Raw genomic sequence first — 20,346 nt, 5'->3', positions numbered from 1 at the left:
CAACAGTGGTTCTCAACCTGTGGGTCCCCAGGTGTTTTGGCCTACAATTCCCAGAAATCATAGAGTTGGGAGAGACCTCATGGGACATCCAGTCCGACCCCCTGCCAAGAAGTAGGAAAATTACATTCAAAGCAGCCCTGACAGATGCCCATCCAGCCTCTGTTTAAAAGCTTCCAAAGAAGGAGCCTCCACCACACTCCGGGGCAGAGAGTTCCACTGCTGAACAGCCCTCGCAGTCAGGAAGTTCTTCCTAATGTTCAGATGGAATCTCCTTTCTTGTAGTTTGAAATCATTGTTCCGCGTCCTAATCTCCAATCTCCAAGGCAGCAGGATACAACCGTGCTCCCTCCTCCCTGTGACTTCCCCTCTCATATTTATACATGGCTATCATGTCTCCTCTCAGACTTCTCTTCTACAGGCTAAATAGGGCAGTGTAAAATATCGGGAAGGGGATCCGGGGGATAAGGTAGGATTTAATTGCACAAACCAGAAAATAAAGTGCTTCTGAGGGCATTTTATGCAGAGTTTGGTCAGGGATTATCATACATTCAATCACATATTTATACATGGCTATCATGTCTCCTCTCAGCCTTCTCTTCTTCAGGCTAAACATGCCCAGCTCTTTAAGCCACTCCGCTTTAAGCTTGTTCTCCAGACCCTTGATCATTTTAGTCGCCCGTCACCCCTGGACACATTCCAGCCAGTTTACCAGCTGTTAGGGAGCCCTGGTGGCGCAGTGGGTTAAATCCCTGTGCCAGCAGGACTAAAGACCGGCAGGTCATAGGTTCGAATCCGGGGAGAGGCGGATGAGCTCCCTCTGTCAGCTCCAGCTCCCCAAGCGGGGACATGAGAGAAGCCTCCCACAAGGATGATAAAAACATCAAATCATCCGGGCATCCCCTGGGCAATGTCCTTGCAGACGCCCAATTCTCTCACACCAGAAGCGACAGCTGTTAGGATTTCTGGGAGCTGAAGGCCAAAACATCTGGGGACCCACAGGTTGAGAACCACTGCTCTACAACACCGGGACATGGCTTTTTTTTTGTACATTTGAGTGTGGCCATGGTCATATTACCAAAGTAAATCTGTGTTTGGCTTCTGTTTTTGACACTGAGATCGCCAGTCATTCAATGAAGTCACGGTCTGTCCCATCAATATTTTCTCTGCTTCTACTAAATGAAATAATTGCTTTCTTGTCAGCTAGGCCTCTCTTTGTCTCATGAGTTGTTTTTTCTTTTTCTTTGAAGGAACCAGTTCTCAGCCCCAGTCTAAACTACATAGCTACACTCATTGCAGAAGAAACAGAAAGTTCCACTGCTGAAAAGCTCTCACAGCTAGTAAGTTCTTCCTAATGTTCAGGTGGAATCTCCTTTCCGCATCTTAGTCTCCAGGGCAGCAGGACGCGGAGCAATGGCTTCAAACTACAGGAAAAGAGATTCCACCTGAACATTAGGAGGAACTTCCTGACTTTATTATTATTATTATTATTATTATTATTATTATTATTTCGTATCAAAACCATTGCATAAATTAGTATAAAACTGATAAAAATAGGAGCGCAGGTGGCTAAATATCTTTTGACTAAAAATGGACAACAGCAATGGCATTGTCTGTAGCCTCCAACAATTATTCCAGGGCATAGTGGACAAGCATACAGATGCGGAGTTGTCTGTTATACTCCACAGTCACACAAGGTGTGGGATTCTTTTAGGGAGTGTCATTTTGCCAGGTTGTCTTTTGATCTGCCCGCTCCACTTCTGAATCTGTTCAGGGACTTCCAAGTTGCCCATTCTTGGTTTGCCTCTGGAGGAAGACCCTCGTGGGGAGCTATCCAGTTGAGATTTCCTGGTCTAGCTGCCCAGAAGGATACTCTTGCTGTTGCTGGGGGGACGCCAAGAGGAGTGGTAGTTCTCATGAAGCTTTTCCTTGATTTGAGTCTACAGGGAGGAGGCTGGTAGCCATGTAGTGGGTGGCTTTCACAGTGTTCAACCTTATTTCTCTCACATTTAGCAGCAACTTCCTGTCGCACATCGGGGTGGGGGGATGCCAGCTAGGTTGTAGAGTTTATGAATAAGTGTAGGTTTAAGACATCCTGTGATTATTCTGCATGTTTCACTTCCTGACTGTGAGAGCTGTTCAGCAGTGGAACTCTCTGCCCCGGAGTGTGTTGGGGGCTCCTTCTTTGGAGGCTTTTAAACAGAGGCTGGATGGCCATCTGTTGGGGGTGTTTCTTGGCAGAATGGGGTCTCTTCCAACTCAATGATTCTATGAAAGGCACACTCGGAGCAGAGCCACTTTTGCACTGAGTGTGACTATATAGTTTACAGTTAATTTTATTTAGAGGATACCTGGTTCACTACCAAGTTCAGAGGTAATCAAACACATTATTCCATTATTTTTATTCTTATTTATTGCGTACATAGTGCCATCAATGCTCAAAAGGTTTGGGGACCTGCCCTACGGCATCAGAATCTGGAGTGAGTCTTATATTGTAGGAATATTACTGTCACTCCTCCAAGGCTTTTGCTCACAATTCTGGGAACTATGTAGACACCCAAAATGTCCTCTGATGCCAGTAGACTTCTTGCTTTGAGTTCCTTCACTCCTCAGGCAGTGTGGAAAGCAAACCTACATAATGGACAACTACTTCATCAGCACAAAAAGTACTCTGAGTACTTTTTTTGACGAATGCAGTTGCAACTCTACTGGTTTGCCATGACACCTCTAGATTTGCAGCCAAGGTAGGTATCTTTTTGATTCCAAGACACAACCCTTGCTCCTTTGCACCATTCAAATGGTTGGGTCCTTTTCTGCTATCTGGTCTGAACATCACCTGCTGCTATATTACATTCTTGGATTCTTCCCATATATATATATACACAGTGCATATTCTGCTCTTTAACTTGCAACTCTGTCAAGGTCAGCCCTGCAACCCTCTTCTCCTCGCCAACTATTCACACATTCTTATTCAGAAGCTCTATTCTCTCCATTTTCTACTGCTTGCACCAACTCCCACTTTTCACATTTGGTCCCAACTACAAAAGCATCCATGTTCATATAAGCTAGTCAAGGTAAACCAAATCTACATGAAGCTGAATCACATTCAAAGGGCTGAAGAATGAAAGCCCCTTTGAATATCAACTTGCTCAACCTCAAGGATAAAAAAGTGTGCTTCTGTCAGCCAACTCTTGACCAAATCTCTCCTGCCTGCTACATGTAAAGGACTTGCGATGGCCATCTATTTTGAAAGGGATTCGCTTCAGATAACCAGATGCGGGAAGAGAATAGAGCTCATGTCCCTTGTGTACAGTGGGGAGGGCATCTTTTCAACCTCTTCTCCAAAACAATGAGATAAGACAGCGTTTCTCAACCTGGGGGTCGGGACCTCTGCGGGGGTCATGAGGGGGTGACAGGGGAGTCGCCAAAGACTATTAGAAAACACAGTATTTTCTGTTGGTCATGGGGGTTCTGTGTAGGAAGTTTGGCCCAATTTTATCGTTGGTGGGGTTCAGAATGCTCTTTGACTGTAGGTGAACTATAAATCCCAGCAACTACAATTCCCAAATGTCAAGGTCTATTTTCCCCAAACTCCACCAGTGTTCACATTTGGGCATATTGAGTATTTGTGCCAAGTTTGGTCCAGATTCATCATTGTTTGAGTCCACAGTGCTCTCTGGATGTAGATGAACTACAACTCCAAAACTCAAGGTCAATGCCCACCAAACCCTTCCAGTATTTTCTATTGGTCATGGGGGTTCTGTGTGCCAGGTTTGGTTCAATTCTATCATTGGTGGAGTTCAGAATGGTCTTTGATTGTAGGTGAACTATAAATCCCAGCAACTACAATTCCCAAATGTCAAGGTCTATTTTCCCCAAACTCCACCAGTATTCAAATTTGGCATATTGGGTATTTGTGCCAAATTTGGTCCAGTGAATGAAAATAAATCCTGCTTATCAGATATTTACTTTACAATTCATAACAGGAGCAAAATGACAGTTCTGAGGTAGCAACAAAAATGATTTTATGGATCACCATAACATGAGGAACTGTATGAAGGGGTCGCGGCATTAGGAAGGTTGAGAACCACTGAGATAAGAGATGCTATCATCCACATGTCATCTTCATTGTGGCTACCAAAGGAACATGAGCCCTAATCTCCGAAGCAATCTGAGAATCAGAGAGAAACGTTATAAAGGGCCTTCAGCACTGCGTGTGGCAGTGGGGTACATCGTGGCAACCACTGGTGCCAAAGGGCTTACACGTGTCACTGTAAGCCTTTGTGATATTTTGGAGTCCAACCCTTTGCCCCTGGTCATGGATGAGTTAATGTTGCACAGGTACAAGCTGGCATGGGATCAGGGAACAGAAAGAAGGGGTGGGGAGGGGAAGGAAGAAGGATGGCAGAGGTCAGATAGAGATGGAGTCACCACTCACCTTGCATCGGCTTCACTGTAGTATTCTCTGGCAACGATGTCTTCAAAGAGTTCACCGCCTGTGACCCTGCAACACAATACAGTCCAGAGTTCAACAAAAGTTTGAAATGTGCCCACAGTGTCCTCTTGAGGGTGCTGCAGCCCAGCTCTTCCTGAAACAGGAAAGTCCTACTTTTTTGCTATCCCATTTTCAAAAATAGATGCACTTCTAACCATCAATCCCTCTCCACAAAGGGTAATGTTTGTACAGGCAGTCCCCAAGGTACAAACATCCGACTTAAAGTTAAGATAACAGAAAGTGAGAGATCTACCCCCAAGGAAGGAAAATTCACTCCTGGAAGAGTTATTATCATCATGGGGAAAAGGTGTCTCCACTGAAGCTGTCTCACTTCCTGAAGCTTTTTCAAAATCCAATTATCACAGAGACAGAAAGTGAGGTGAAATCTTCTAAATAGGGGCACAGACAGCAAAACAAACACCACAGAGGTGGTAACCCTTCCAAATGCTATCCAAAGCATATTGGACGATGTGATTGGACAATGTTTTTAATGGAAGACCCTAACGTTCACGTGTTTTTTTTATTTCGTTATGGTTTTATTATTTGATTATTTTTATTGTATTGAAATTGTATTTTATGGTCTTAGCACCAGTTGTAAACTGCCCTGAGTCACCTGCAGGCTGAGAGGGATGGTATATAAATATAGTAAATAAATAAATAAATAAATAAATAAATAAATCTCTCTCAATCTAAAGGTAAAAGGAAAGGTTTTCCCCTGGCATTAAGTCCAGACGTGTCCGACTCTGGGAGTTGATGCTCATCTCCATTTCTAAATTGAAGAGCTGGTGTTGTCCGTAGCCACCTCCAAGCTCATGTGGCCAGCATGACTGCATGGAGTGCCATTACCTTCCCTCCAGACCTATTGATCTACTCACATTTCATGTTTTTGAACTGCTAGGTTGGCAGAAGCTGGGGCTAACAGCAGGAACTCACACTACGCCCCGGATTTGAACTGGCGACCTTTCAGTCAGCAAGTTCAGCAGCTCAGCACTTCAACCCACTGTGCCACTGGGGTGTGTATATATATACACAATTCCAACTTACATACAAATTCAACATAAGAACAAACTTACAGAACCTATCGTTTGTGAGAGATCTACCCCAGGAAGGAAAATTCACTCCTGGGTTATTATTATCATGGGGAAAAGGGGTGTCCATTGAAGCTTTATCTCTAATTCTTGTTTCCACAACAAGCCATTTTTTAATAAATCCAGTTATCATTACAGGGATAGAAAATGAGATGAAATCTTCTGAACAGGGGCACAGACAGCAAAACAGACACCACGGAGGTGGTAACCCTTCCATATGCTATCTAAAGAGCTAGAGAGAGAGAGTTGAATTGAAGATAAGTTGAATTTTGTTATTGATTGTTGGTTTTGATGTCTGCTTTATATATTGTTATAATGTTGATTTATTTTGTTTTATACTGTTGTTATGCATTTTAATGTGTTACATTTTAACTGTGTTGAACTGGCTTGTCCCCATGTAAGCCGACCCGAGTCACTTCGGGGAAATAAAGGCAAAGATAAAGTTGTTGCTGTTGTTGTTGTTGTTATTCTTATTCTTATTATTTAGAGTTACACGTAAAAATGTGCCCGTTCCATCTTACATACAAATTTCTTGCCTTTCTTCTTGGGCATCTGCCTAGGTCTCCTTGATACTCTGCTTTGCTTCTCTCTGTTGCCACTATTTGTTTCCCTCATATGGAAGCAATTACAAAAATGGAGAGATGGAACAACAGACTCTACTCATTTTGCACTCTTGATCTGGTCCAGTATAGACCTGAAACGGCTTGCGCAGCAAGCGGATCTTAATAGCAGAGATGAAACACAAACTTGCAATGTTGCATACAAAAACAAACAGTGCAAGAAACTTGCATAGTCTTTGTAAAATAAGGCATTGTCATCTTAAGTCAAATGAGAAAGCAAAACATAAACATTGAGCAAACAGCTATTCTACAGCATAACGGCTTCTCTCCAAACTGCTCCTTAGAGCAGAGCCTCTGAGCATAGATCTCCTCAGAGAAAAAGCTCTCCAGAACTGTATTCTAAAAACGCATAGTTATACCCTATCGGGTGTGGTCCAAGATTGCTGGTTGACCTACATTACCAGCTGCACATAATAATTACCATCATAAGGTTTTTCTTCAACACACACACTTGATCCTGCTACAACTTACTGTAACAAAATGCAACCTATGTGTCACGATGCATTTGTATATGTGTGTCGCATGAACATAATGAGACATCTCTGAATCTATGTGAAATAAGCAAGAAGCCATATATATATATATATATGATATGTTGCATCCCCATACCATATCTTTTACAAGAGGTGGGTTTAACTTCTGCTTTGCTAGTAAAACTGAATTGCTGTGTAGCAAAATAATGGATGCAAAAAAGTGTGAGAGATGGGCTCACTGAGACGATTTTGCCTACGGGGGTCTCAGCATGGATAGTCATCAGTGACACCAAACCAAGAATGGGAAAACTTCTGTTTTGCACCAGACCTTCCAACCCTTATCAAAAAAAGGCCAAGATCCTTGCGAAATTCTGAGAGTTGTAGTCCAAAATCATAACTTCACAACATTCTGGAAAGAACTTTATGATCTGCTCTTCTCCTATATTAGCACTTTATTAGAAGCTGGGCAACTATTAGGAAGTGAACATTTAAAAGAGGAGGGCAACTAACATGATCAAGGGTCTAGAGAACAAGCCCTATGAGGAGCAGCTTAAAGAGCTGGGCATGTTTATCCTGAAGAAGAGAAGGCTGAGAGGAGACATGATGAGAGCCATGTATAAATATGTGAGAGGAAGTCATAAGGAGGAGAGAGCAAACATGTTTTCTGCTGCCCTGGAGACTATGAACAATGGCTTCAAACTACAAGAAAGGAGATTCCATCTGAACATTAGGAAGAACTTCCTGACTGTGGGAGCTGTTCAGCAGTGGAACTCTCTGCTCCGGAGAGTGGTAGAGACTCCTTCTTTGGAAGCTTTTAAACAAAGGCTGGATGGCCATTTGTCGGGGGTGCTTTGAATGCAATTTTTCTACTTCTTGGCAGGGGTTTGGACTGGATGGCCCATGAGGTCTCTTCCAACTCTACGATTCTATGATTCTAAGTAGCAAGGGAAAATGCAGTTACAGCAAGAGCTGGGCAGCATGCCAAGTACCTACATCACGGAATCCTAGGTGGGTTATACATCCAATAAATAAATGTAGGATAAGAAATCTTAGAAATTAAACACTGAGCGAGCTGCCACCAGTCTGGCAGAAACAAATAAAGAGCATGAGATCCAAATCACAGGGTAAATTGCTTTGCCTGCCTTCCCTAAGCCGTTCCCCATTTCTTTTCCACATTGTTACTGCAGCACTCAATCTCGTGTTCTCCCTTCCGCTCACACAGGGCTAGAGTTAGAATGCCTGCAACTGTAGGCCTTCTTCCATCCAAGCCAGTTGCTCTTTGGTGGTCTGATTATGAAGCACTTTCATGGCCTCCCTTGTGACATCCAAAAGAGAACAACTCCATGGATTTGCAGAGAAAATGTTGTTGCGGCTGCTTTTGTGACAGTCATCTCTTTCCATTTCATTTCCCCTGCACCAAAAATATGTGCGGAGATTTGTTTACAAAACAGAACTCTGAAATTAATTGAAACACCTCTCTCTTAATTTTTACTTTCTATGTTTAACTTTGATGCTGCACATCTGAATGAAAAAAAGCATTAAGATATGCTCCCCATTCTGATTTTAAGTCATGGGAAGAGTGAGTGACAGACTATTCTTGAGACTTATGGGAAAGGTTTCTCTTTGGAAGGAAAAGATCCCACTGTTACTGCTGCATGAACGTCGGTTTATCATAAGCAGGTGCATTTATAGAACCCTTTTCAATATTAGGATTTTGACACAGCTACAACTGGCAGGAAAGTGATAATTACTTGAGAAGCCATCTAACATTAATAAACAGATAGAAACACGGAATCATAGAATCAGAGTTGGAAGAGACCTCATGGGCCATCCAGTCCAACCCCCTGCCAAGAAGCAAGAAAATTGCATTCAAAGCACCCCTGAGAGATGGCCATCCAACCCCTGCTTAAAGGCCTCCAAAGAAGGCACCTCCACCACACTCTGGGGCAAAGAATTCTACTGCTGAACAGCTCTCACAGTTAGGAAGTTTTTCCTAATGATCTGGTGGAATCTCCTTTCTTGCAGTTTGAAGTCATTGTCCCGCGTCCTAATCTCCAGGGCAGCAGAAAACAAGCCTGCTCCTGCCTCCCTATGACTTCCCCTCATATTTATAAATATATGAGGCCATCACGTCTCGTCTCAGACTTCTCTTCTGCAAGCTAAATATGCCCAGTTCTTTAAGCCACTCCTCATACGGCTTGTTCTCCAGACCCTTGATCATTTCAGTCTCCCTTCTCTGGACACATTCCAGCTTGTCAACATCTCCCTTCAATTGTGGTGCCCAGAATTGGACACAGTGTGGATTCCAGCTGTGGTCTGATCAAGGCAGAATAGAGCATGGGGAGTATGACATCCCAGGATATAGATACAATATTCCTGTTTATGAAAGCTTTATTGGCTTTTTTAGCTAGTGCATGAAATTGTTTTCTCTGGTTTAACTTGCTGTCCACGAGGATTCCAAGATCTGGGTTTTGTAGGCTTTTTGGGCTATATGGCCATGTTCTAGAGACGTTTCGCTAGGTGTGAATGTTTCAACTGGCCACCTTGATTAGCATTTGATGGCCTGGCAGTTTTTTTGGTGTGGCTTGTTAGTGCCTGGGGGAATCTTTTGTTGAGAGGTGATTAGCTGTCCCTGATTGTTTCCTCTCTGGAGTTCCCCTGTGTTTGAGTGTTGCTTTTTAAATACCGGTAGTCAGATTTTGTTCATTTTCATGGTTTCCTCCTTTCTGTTGCAATTGTCCACATGCTTCTTGTGGATTTCAATGGCTTCTCTGTGTAGTCTGACATGGTGGTTGTGAGAGTGGTCCAGCATTTCTGTGTTCTCAAATAAAATGCTGTGTCCAGGTTGGTTCCTCAGGTGCTCTGCTATGGCTGACTTCTCTGGTTGAATGAGTCTGCAGTGCCTTTCATGTTCCTTGATTCGTGTTTGGGTGCTTCCATGATCTTTCTCACACGTACTGCTATCGAGCCAGACTTCTCCCATTCTGTATCTTTGCATTTCATTTTTTTCTGACAGATATGTTGGATTTTTGTATTTCGGCTAGCTAGCAAAGCAAAGCAGTCAGCTTAAACATGCGCTTCATTTCCAACTAGTGTTGGAAACACCAGTCATCTAATAACTTATTATGAATTTTCCTACAATACCCTCATGTGGATCTCATTAATTAAAGATGAACTTAAGGATGATTGTATGACACATAAGACCATTAAAAATGGAATTGAAAAAAAGATAGAGGGAAGACAGCTGATGTACTGTCCAGACAATGATTGTAGAATGAAGATAGGTGTGCATTTAGCATGCATCAGTCCCCCAACCATTATCTTTTTAAAAATATATATTTTTATTCAATAGTTTTATAAGATTAAAAAGAAAGTATGATTTTTATATCAAAAGTGGGAGAACATTATTGTTATAGTTAAGAGAATAGTAGGAAAAGAAAAGAAAGTAATAGGAAGGGGAGGAAAGTCCCTAATTTTTTTCAAAATAAAAAATAAAAAATATGTAAAAAAAGGAAAAAATAAAAAAATAAAAAAAATTGTTGACTTCTCTCTAATCTTCGTTGGTCTTTAGTATATTGTGTCTATATTTATGAAAAAATGATTTGTTCCTTCACTATTTCTTCCTTAGTTGTAGTTTATTTTTCAGATAACGATTGCCTTTCTAATCTGTCTCTGACCTAGTGGGATGTCCTCCATTCAAAGCCCTTGGAAGTACTTTGGTATACCTACTAAGAACGGGACTGTGGCGCAGCTGGCTGGGAGTCAGCTCCATTATGATCACTACTGGCCAAAAGGTCATGAGTTCGAAGCCAGCCCGGGTTGGAGTGAGCTTCTGACCATTATGTAGCTTGCTGTCAACCTTTGCAGCCCGAAAGACAGTTGCATCTGTCAAGTAGGAAATTTAGGTACTGCTTACGCGGAGAGGCTAATTTATGACACCATAAAAAATCTCTAGCAACCATGCAAAAAGAATGAGGAAGTACTTAATCATTGTCACTAATGGTGGTGGAGAGCTCTTCTGGTGGCCAGAATACCCTCATGAAAGCTGAAATGTTAAATAGCCTCTGTGTGTCTGTCTATATATGTTGTGTGTCTATGGCATTGAATGTTTGCCATGTATATGTACATTGTAATCTGCCCTGAGTCCCCAACGGGGTGAGAAGGGCGGAATTTAAATACTGTAAATAAATAAATAAAAATATTTTACATTGTCTAAAATAGTCCACCGGGTCCCAGTTTGTACGTTTCTTTGGTGATCCTCAGTTCGGCGTTAGCCAGTATGTCAGTTCATCTATGTTCATTATCTCCATAATTTTGTTGTGCCATTCTTCCTTATGGGGTGTTTCTTTCAATCGCCACTTCCTAGCAAATACAATTCTTGCTGCAGTGGTTTTGCAAATACAATTCTTGCCCCACCATTATCTATCTACATGTGCCAAGGTATGGCAACATGTATGTTGGCTCAATCCACAGCTGGCACCACAGGAGTCCTTTGCCATTTGGGCTGGGGAGGCAAAGCCCTGCATGTTGCTCCCAATCTTCTTGCTGCAAACTAGGGACATGCCAAGGTCTGTGTGACTCCAGCAAAAGTGAAGCAGGAGCTGTAGTGACTCAGAGGAGAGCTAAATATAGCACGCTGCTTAACTGGAGCTGTCAGAGAGGAGGAGAGATGAGATCACCAGCTTCTATATGTAGAATGAAGTGAGAGGCAGTCGAGCAAAGCACACAATGTCTCCACAAGCCCCCAGACGCTTTGCAAAAGGCAGTCGGCACAAGGCACGGCCTACAGCCATCCCAACCAAAGGAAAGGAGAGAGGGACAAAGTAGGATCCCTGTCTGGAGCCCTTGAGTCAACTGAGGCTTGAAGTCCTCCATGGTTCACAGCAGGCATATTGGTGGCTCAACAACTGTTCAGCAACACTGGACATAACATGTCAGGGGCACTGAGTCACTGCCATCTTTATCTTTCCCCTGCTCCTCCCTACCCATCCCTTCATGCCAATGGAATAGCAGCTGCTGCAACCTTCTTCCCCTCAGATTGACAAGGATTCCACCACCTGTTCAACTGTCCTGGCAATTCACCACATTTCCGCATCAGGGAGCTTGAAGAGAATAACCAAAGGGTGGCAAGAGAAAGGCTGTATTTATTTATTTATTTATTTAAAACTTTTGTATCCCGATCTTCTCTACCTCCGTAGAGGGACTCAAACCGGCTAACAGCAAGGATTCAATGCTAACACTACAATCTAAAACAGGGGTCCTCAAACTTTTTAAACAGAGGGTCAAGTCACAGTCCCTCAAACTGTTAGAGGACTGGATTATAATTTGAAAAAAACATGAATGAATTCCTATGCACACTGCACATATCTTATTTGTAGTGCAAATAACACTTAAAAACAACACAATAATTAAAATGGAGAACAATTTCAACAAATATAAAATTATTAGTATTACAGTGGGAAGAGTGAGCCTGCTTTTGGCTGATGAGATAAGATTATTGTTATTGTTATGTGCTTTCAAGTCATTTCAGACTTAGGTTGACCCTGAGCAAGGGCCAAGTAAATGACCTTGCAGGGCCACATCCGGCCCCCGGGTCTTAGTTTGCAGACCCCTGATCTAAAACATCGTACATCAACAATAAATTTAAATACATATAGACTAAAATACATAAAAACCAGTTCTTCAAGATACAGTGCTCTTTCTAGAGAAGCGCTTCTTTATTTATTATTTACTAGCTATTCCCTGCCACACGTTGCTGTGGCAGGGAATATGTATGTGTTTTGTGTGCATATATATTTGTGTATATATGTGTGTTTGCATATATATATATATAAGTGTATATATGTGTGTGTATATATTTGTGTATTTGTGTGTTTATATGTGTACATGCATATTGTGTATATGTGTGTGCTTGTCTGTATGCATATTTGTGTGTATATATGTGTATGTATGTATGTGTAAATGTATATATGTATGTGTGCATGCATATGTGTGTATATGTATAGTTGTGTGTGCATGTGTATATGTATACGTGTGTATGTGTATGTATGTGTGATTTTATTTGTGTGTGTTTGTGCATATATATACGTGTGTATGAATGTGTGCATGTCTATATGTATATGAGTGTATGTATATATGTATATATGGTGTATTTTTTGGAGGTTTTTAAGTCTGCTCCGCTGGGGTTTTGTGTGTGTATATATTTGTGTATTTGTGTGTTTATATGTGTACATGCATATTGTGTATATGTGTGTGCTTGTCTGTATGCATATTTGTGTGTATATATGTGTATGTATGTATGTGTAAATGTATATATGTATGTGTGCATATATGTATAGTTGTGTGTGCATGTGTATATGTATATGTATGTATGTGTATGTATGTGTGTATATATGATTTTATTTGTGTGTGTTTGTGCATATATATATGTGTGTGTATGAATGTGTGCATGTCTATATGTATATGAGTTTATGTATATATGTATATATGATGTATTTTTTGGAGGTTTTTAAGTCTGCTTCGCTGGGGTTTTGTGTGTGTGTGTGCGCGCATGTGCTTTTAGGGGTGATGGACACTTGTTGGACTGTTAGGTGTATTATGTCCAAATTTGGTGTCAATTTGCCCAGTGGTTTTTGAGTTATGTTAATCCCACAAACAAACATTACATACATCAATTATGTCTCCTAATAAAAACGTTGTCCAATCACGTTGTCCAGTCGTTCCAATTCCTATGTCTTTTACCTTGCATTTTCAAATGCTTGTTCAAACAACCAAGTCTTGACTCTTTTCTAAAATGTTAAGAGGGAGGGGGCCAATCTAATGTCCTCGGGAAGGATGTTCCATAGCCGAGGGCCACCACTGAGAAGGCCCTGTCTCTCGTCCCCACCAAACGTATGTGACGCAAGCGGGATCGAGAACAGGGCCTCCCCGGATGATCTTAAAGTCCTAGCAGGTCCTAACAGATGATGCGTTCGGACAGGTAAGTTGGGCCAGAACGGATTGGGAGCATATTTTAAAATCAGGGAGTTCCAGTTTCCAATTTGACCTGCAGCACAACAGCATCAAGTGCAAAAACCTGGAGGATATACTGATATACTTACAAATCAAAGACGAGGTAGTGGAAGCCTTCCTCTGATATGCTGTCATGGAGGCGAACTGTAAAGGAACAGAAAAAAACACAGATAAAAATACACTCTAGTATAAGCTGACCCGAATATAAGCTGAGGCCCCTAATATTACCACAAAAAACTGGGAAAACTCATTGACATTAGTATAAGCCGAGGGTGGGAAATGCAGCAGCTACTGGTACATTTCAAAATAAAAATAGATACCAATCAAATTACATTAATTGAGACATCAGTAGGTTAAATGTTTTTGAATATTTACCGTATTGCAAAGAAAAACAGTAAACTAGCTCTATAAATGGAAAAGTAGGGTCAGCAAAACAATATGATCTCAACAACAATTTAATAATAATAATTTGTGTGTGTGTGTGTGTCAGGAGTGACTTGAGAAACTGCAAGTCGCTTCTGGTGTGAGAGAATTGGCCGTCTGCAAGGACGTTGCCCAGGGACTGCCCTGATGTTTTGATGTTTTATCATCCTTGTGGGAGGTTTCTCTCATGTCACCACATGGGGAGCTGGAGCTGACAGAGGTAGCTCATCCATGCTCTCCCCGGATTCGAACCTCCAACCTGTCGATCTTCAGTCCTGCCAGCACATGGGTTTAACCCACTACGCCACTAGGGGGCTCCTAATAATAATAATAATAATAATAATAATAATAATAATAATACTTCATTTGTATCCCACACTATCTCCCCACGGGAACTAAGGCCAGCTTCCAACATAGTAACAGGCAAACATTCAATGCCTTTATAAACAATGCAGAGCTAGATATAGATCTATAATTATATATATTCATTTAACATATGCATTTCCCCTTGAAACGTTTGCAAATCCTTCCTCTCTATATGTGGATTTCCCTCCTGCAATTATTTGCAAGCCCTATATATTTATACTAGCTGTCACCTGCCAAGTGTTGCTGTGGCCCTTTCCTTTCCCCCCTCAGCCGCTTAAGTTTTGGACGGTGCAAAAACCCATTTGTCTGAGCTGAATTGGGAGTTGTTCCTTTGGGAGTTATGATCCAGGGGAGTACTGTATTTCATCGCATAATAGTCGCAGTTTTAAATCCACTTTTTAAATTGATAAAAGAGGGCTGTGACTATTACTCTTTGGACATTGTGAGACCCTGTTTGACTGAGCTGAATTGGGGTTTGTTGCTTTGGAAGTTATGATCCAAGGAAGTACTGTATTTCATCACATAATAATCACACTTTTTATCCACTTTTTTCAATAGACAAAATAGGGTTGCGACTATTACTTGAGGAAAAATTGCCTTTGATTCTCTCATTTTTTAAGTGGCTGAGGGTGAAAAGGAAGGGTCCTGAGGCTGTTAGGAATTGTGGGAGTTGAGGTCCAAAACACCTGGAGGGCCAAAGTTTCCCCATGCCTGTGTTATTCCATAGCCAGTAGTGAAAGAGGTTTCAACTTTCAGTTCAATTTGCTTCAAGTATGGAACATCATCTTTCATTGATCTGAAGCTGGAAAGTATCATAGATCATGCTGGACTCTTGTCTTTTGTATAATTACTTTGTCCTAACATCCCAAAGGGATGGATCTTTAAGCAGTTTTTGATCAATAGGGAGCATCTGCTTGCTTGTAAATCCACCCTTGAGCCAAACTCTAGTAAAACAGCTGGGAGGAAATTAGGTTACAAACCAAGAAGACAAGACGAGGCTTCCTGAATTAGATTAAATGCCTATCTTAGTACAGCATCCTATTTCTCAAACCAGCCACTCAGAAGTGAAATGCTGAACTATATAGTTTACCTCTAGAGTTTGGGCTACAACTCCCAGAATCATCTAGATCAGTGTTTCTCAACCTTCCTAATACTGTGACCCTTTAATACAGTTCCTCATGTTGTGGTGACCTCCAACCATTGCTACCTCAAAACTGTAATTTTGCTCCTGTTACGTATCATAATGTAAATATCTGATATGAAGGATGTATTTTCATTCATTGGACCAATTTTGAATACTGGTGGGGTTGGGGAGGGATTGATTTTGTCATTTTGGAGTTATAGTTGCTGGGATTTACAGTTAATCTACAATCAAAGAGCATTCTGAACACCGCCAATGATGGAATTGAACCAAACTTGGCACACAGAACTCACATGACCAACAGAAAATACTGAAAGGGTTTGGTGGGCATTGACCTTGGGTTTTGGAGTTGTAGTTACCTACATCCAGTGAGAACTGTGGACTTAAACAATTATGGATCTGGACTAAACTAGGCACAAATATTCAATGTGCCCAAATGTGAACACAGGTGGAGTTTGGGGAAAATAGACTTTGACATTTGGGAGTTGTATTTGATGGAATGTATAGTTTACCTACACTCAAAGAGCATTCTGAACCCCACCAATGATAGAATTGGGCCAAACTTCCCACACAGAACCCGCATGCCTTGTAGGGACTCACTGCCGCAAGCCCCCCTCCAGTCTCACATGCTCTGCCTCATACGCACCACGCTGTCATGCGCCAAGCACACTTGCTCTCCCCTCCCCACTTGAAGTCTCAGAAACGGCCCTCTCCTTGGCTTAGAGGTGGCCAATTGCAGCGGAGGAGGGCCTTTGGTGGGAGGAGAGCCTTTTGTTTCCAAAAAGGAAAAGAAGGACAGGCAGAGAGATCTTCAGCCTTCTCTGCCAAAGGGGTTCCTAAGACCACAGAAATATGTGTTTTCTGATTGTCTTCGGCGACCCCTCTGAAACCCCCTCATGATTCCCATGGGTCCCAAACACCAGGTAGAGAAAAGCTGATTGCATGATTGCTGACCAGTCATTTCTGGGAGCTGCAGCCCAGAAAACATTTTTTCTAAGTTCTGGTTTGTAGTGCACTTGTTAGTAACTTTCTTCCATGACATCTGACTTCAACCCAATTTTTAAAATAAAGCAAAAACATAGTTCACAGCTATTGCAAAGAGCAGAGCTTTGTTGCTCAACAATCTTCTTAGACACACAAGACTGCTCTAGAAAACAGCTGTGTTTTTGCTAAACAATAACAATGTATTTCAACAAGCTGCAAGTATGTTTCTGACATTTATTCATGCATGTTTTAACAGTATAATAATGCAATTTAATTTGTGTTTGCTATTTGGTTTCTTTCAGAGACATTGCGAAACAGGCCTTTTAAAGTATGTCTGAGTAATGGAGAAGATCCATAAATCTCCTATATTAATTAAACCCTTGATTTATGATAAAGTAGTCTTCATCCTTACAGTTCTACATTCAAATATATCAGCAATGTTTCTTAGGAATATACTAAAGAAAGCTCCTGAATACCTGGAGGAGGTAGTGGTCCGAACATATCTCCCGCTATGATCCCCCTAGGGTCCTAAGATCATTTGAGGAAACCCTGCTCATTGTCCCCCCATTGTCACAATCGTGTCTGGCGGGGACAAGGGACAGAGCCTTTTCTGTGGTGGCCCCCCGGCTATGGAACTCCCTCCCGAGTGAAATTAGATCTGCTGCATACCTCTTGACCTTCCGGAAACAAGTAAAATCCTGGCTATGGGATCAGGTCTTTGGAGACGTGTTGACTTATTTAGAACTGATGGACTGCCCTTGGATAATGATTTAAATCAGAGACCACTGCCTATTTGTTGTCTGTTTTTATATTGTTTTTATATTGTTTATACGGTTTTTATATTGTTTTATATTGTTTTTGTTATTAAATTGCTGTTAATCGTATATTTATGTTTTAATGTGGGCGCCATGCGGTGCCACTTTGTTAGCCGTCCTGAGTCCCTCTGCGGAGGTTGAGAAAGGACAGGACATAAAAGCCCTAAATAGTGGTCTGGATGAGGAAAAACTAACTGAAACTGAATCCAGACCAAACAGAAGTGCCTGCCATCAAGGGCCCTAATCAGAGGATGGAGGTATGTCAACTATTTCTGGATGGGATCACACTCCCCCTGAAAGACTGTGTTTGCACCTTGGGAATGCTCCTGAATCCGTTTCTCCAAGTGTTAGCCCAGGTAGACTTTTCAACAAATATTGCCAGTCATTCTGAAATGACTTCTGCTGGTTCTTTCAATATTCTTGGATGTAGTTCATCTGGTCCTGGAGACTTGAATTAGTTTAGTGTAACCAGGTATTCCATGACTACTTCTTTATCTATTTTGGGTTGCGTTTCCTCTATTGTCTTGTCCGCCTCTTACTGTTCAAGTTGAATACTGATTTCCTTTTAGGAGAAGACTGAGGCAAAGAAGGTGTTGAGTAACTCTGTCTTTTCCCTATTCCCTGTCAGCCTTTCCACATCCTCTCCAAGCAAAGACCCTACCATTTCATTATTCTCCCTTTTCTTACTGACATAGGCAAAGAACCCCTTTTTATTGGCTGGCTACAGATTAATCTCCTCTCCTAATTGGCTGGCTACAGACCGATCTCCTCTCTTAATTGGGGCTTTCTGATGTTAATGCATACTGAGAAATGAAATTTAGGGCAGAGCCTTTTGAATTCCTTGGCACAGGGCTCCTCCCTTCCCAAACGACATTTCCCAGAGTTCTGTGCTGTTCCCAAAATGCATTGCTCATTCTTTTCATGGCTCCTAATGCCGAGACTCCATCAATTCCAGGCAGGAAGCCTTTTTAGCTTAATGGCTTTGCTTCTGTTGTGACTCAGCTGGAATCTCAGAGTGATAGTGTCAATAATTATGATGAGGATGATGAGGATGATGGGATTCAGATGTCCCTGTGATAGATGTCCCTGTGATAGATGAAGAAGAACAGGGTGAACAGCGTACAGAAGTTCAGTTGTTTCCCACAGCTGTTGATAATGAAACTACCGAGAGACAGGTGCATTCTGATTCAGAAAGGGAGGACAGTTGTTCTCAGCCAGATAATGAGCAAGAAAGCACTAACAAACAGATTGACCTTGATGAGGCCGGAGCTTTAGATCGAGCTGATCACTTGGAATTTAAGGTTCGAAGGAGTGTGAGAATTGCTAGCAAGAAAGAGAGGGAGGTCAAGGGCTAGAAGAATGCCTTCATGTTTTCCAAAGGGTATTAAACAGGCTGTTTGAAAATACCCCAGTATCAGAGCAACTTCTCACTTCAGCCAAGGGGCTTGGGATTTATCTTATAGTTTTCATGTTCATGGTTTCAGGACTTTGTCATGTTCTCATGGGACTTTGCCTTGCTGGTGTCTCCGTGGATCCTGTTTTCAGGTGTTACTTTGAATTGAACTTCAGAACTATACTTTTGCTTTTTAAAACTTTTTATCTTTTACTTTAATAAACCATAAAGATTATTGCCTGTGTGCTGTTTGGTGTCTTAAGCAAGGTGAGGTGCGACAGCTTCCTTGTGCTACATATGAAACTGACTTTGAGATTTACAAAACTAAAAAAGTATGGGGTCAGTTTCAATTCTAAAATATTGCATGTGGGCCATGCAAACACCTCGGAAATGGTTTCTGATATAGAAAATATCCATTTTTTTTTTTACAATTTCCAACTATTCCGAATTTTTTCCCCTGCCTACTTGACAGCTTCAGCTACTGAGCACCTGCTAATCTCTCCTAAAACTACAGAATGGACCCTACCATTAGAAAGACAACTGCTTTTGCAGGTACATTCTGGGAATGGAAAATACTGTCCAGTCACTGTTATGAAAATAAAATTCAGCTACTAGTACTGTTCACATCTGTACATTGAAAAGGGATTGGTTTTGTTTCAACTAATATATTAGACTATTCCATCAGAAAATAAAATTAATTTTCCAGTGGAACTGATAGGGAAAAATCTATGTCTCAAAGAAATAGTTTCCTCTCCATGAATAGGTCAGGAAAGTCAGCTTCCTCAAAAAAATATTCAGGAATGTTTCCTATGTTTCAAGATATTATGCTCTTCTTCAGATTATTTGAACAGAAGGAGTGAAGAAAGTACTTAATTGAAAATTCATTATTATGCTTCTAATAGCTCTGAAATGAGGAAAAACTGTCTAGCAAGAAGCACAAAGACAGGATCAGTGCTCATAAACAGGATGCATGTTTTGCCAAAGATATGACTAGGACTTATGCTCGTTGCTAAAATCAAGGCTTGATGACGCCTCCCTTCCAAGGGTCAGATCCATTAGTATTGCTGCACCATATGTAGTCAGCATGGCCTAGAGAGTGTGGAAGGCTACCAAATGCCCACAATGGTAATGAACACCCACTTCTCAACTGGCATATGAAACATATCTATGCTGCAGATTTACATTCATTTAGCGGCCATTCATTTTCCCCTGGGAGTCCTCCTTTTTGAAAAGGTTCAAGACCTTTAACACAAAATTCTTAGCAATGCTTGGAGAGTTAGTTTTAATAATTAGTTAGTTATAGTTAAATGCCCCTAACAAAAATCACAGCATTTTTAAAATAACCATTCGCTGTTCTATTCCTTAAAGGTAAAGGTTTCCCCTGATGTTAAGTCTAGTTGTGTCCGACTTTGGGGGTGGTGCTCATCTCTATTTCTAAGCTGAAGAGCCGGCATTGTCCATAGACACCACCAAGGTCATGTGGCTGGTATGACTTCATGGAGCGCTGTTACCTTCCCACTGGAACAGAACTTATTGATCT

General features: G+C 41.5%; 1 protein-coding gene across 10 annotated transcripts in view; it reads right to left on the bottom strand.

Annotated features, from left to right (window-relative positions):
* CAMK2B (calcium/calmodulin dependent protein kinase II beta) overlaps positions 1-20,346 on the bottom strand; it is a 240,945-nt gene that overhangs the window by 113,015 nt on the left and 107,584 nt on the right. For all 10 annotated transcript variants that reach the window (XM_060787518.2, XM_060787520.2, XM_060787521.2 and 7 more), the window contains exons 4-5: positions 13,774-13,828; positions 4,436-4,501 (exon numbers count right to left, since the gene is read on the bottom strand). In XM_060787518.2, the coding sequence (XP_060643501.2) occupies positions 4,436-4,501; positions 13,774-13,828 (121 nt within the window). The remainder of the gene's footprint in view (positions 1-4,435; positions 4,502-13,773; positions 13,829-20,346) is intronic.

Source organism: Anolis sagrei, chromosome 7, assembly GCF_037176765.1.
Source record: "Anolis sagrei isolate rAnoSag1 chromosome 7, rAnoSag1.mat, whole genome shotgun sequence".
Classification (NCBI taxonomy): Eukaryota; Metazoa; Chordata; class Lepidosauria; order Squamata; family Dactyloidae; genus Anolis; species Anolis sagrei.
Note: the sequence above shows the minus strand (reverse complement) of the source record. Positions and strands in the feature narration are given on the sequence as shown.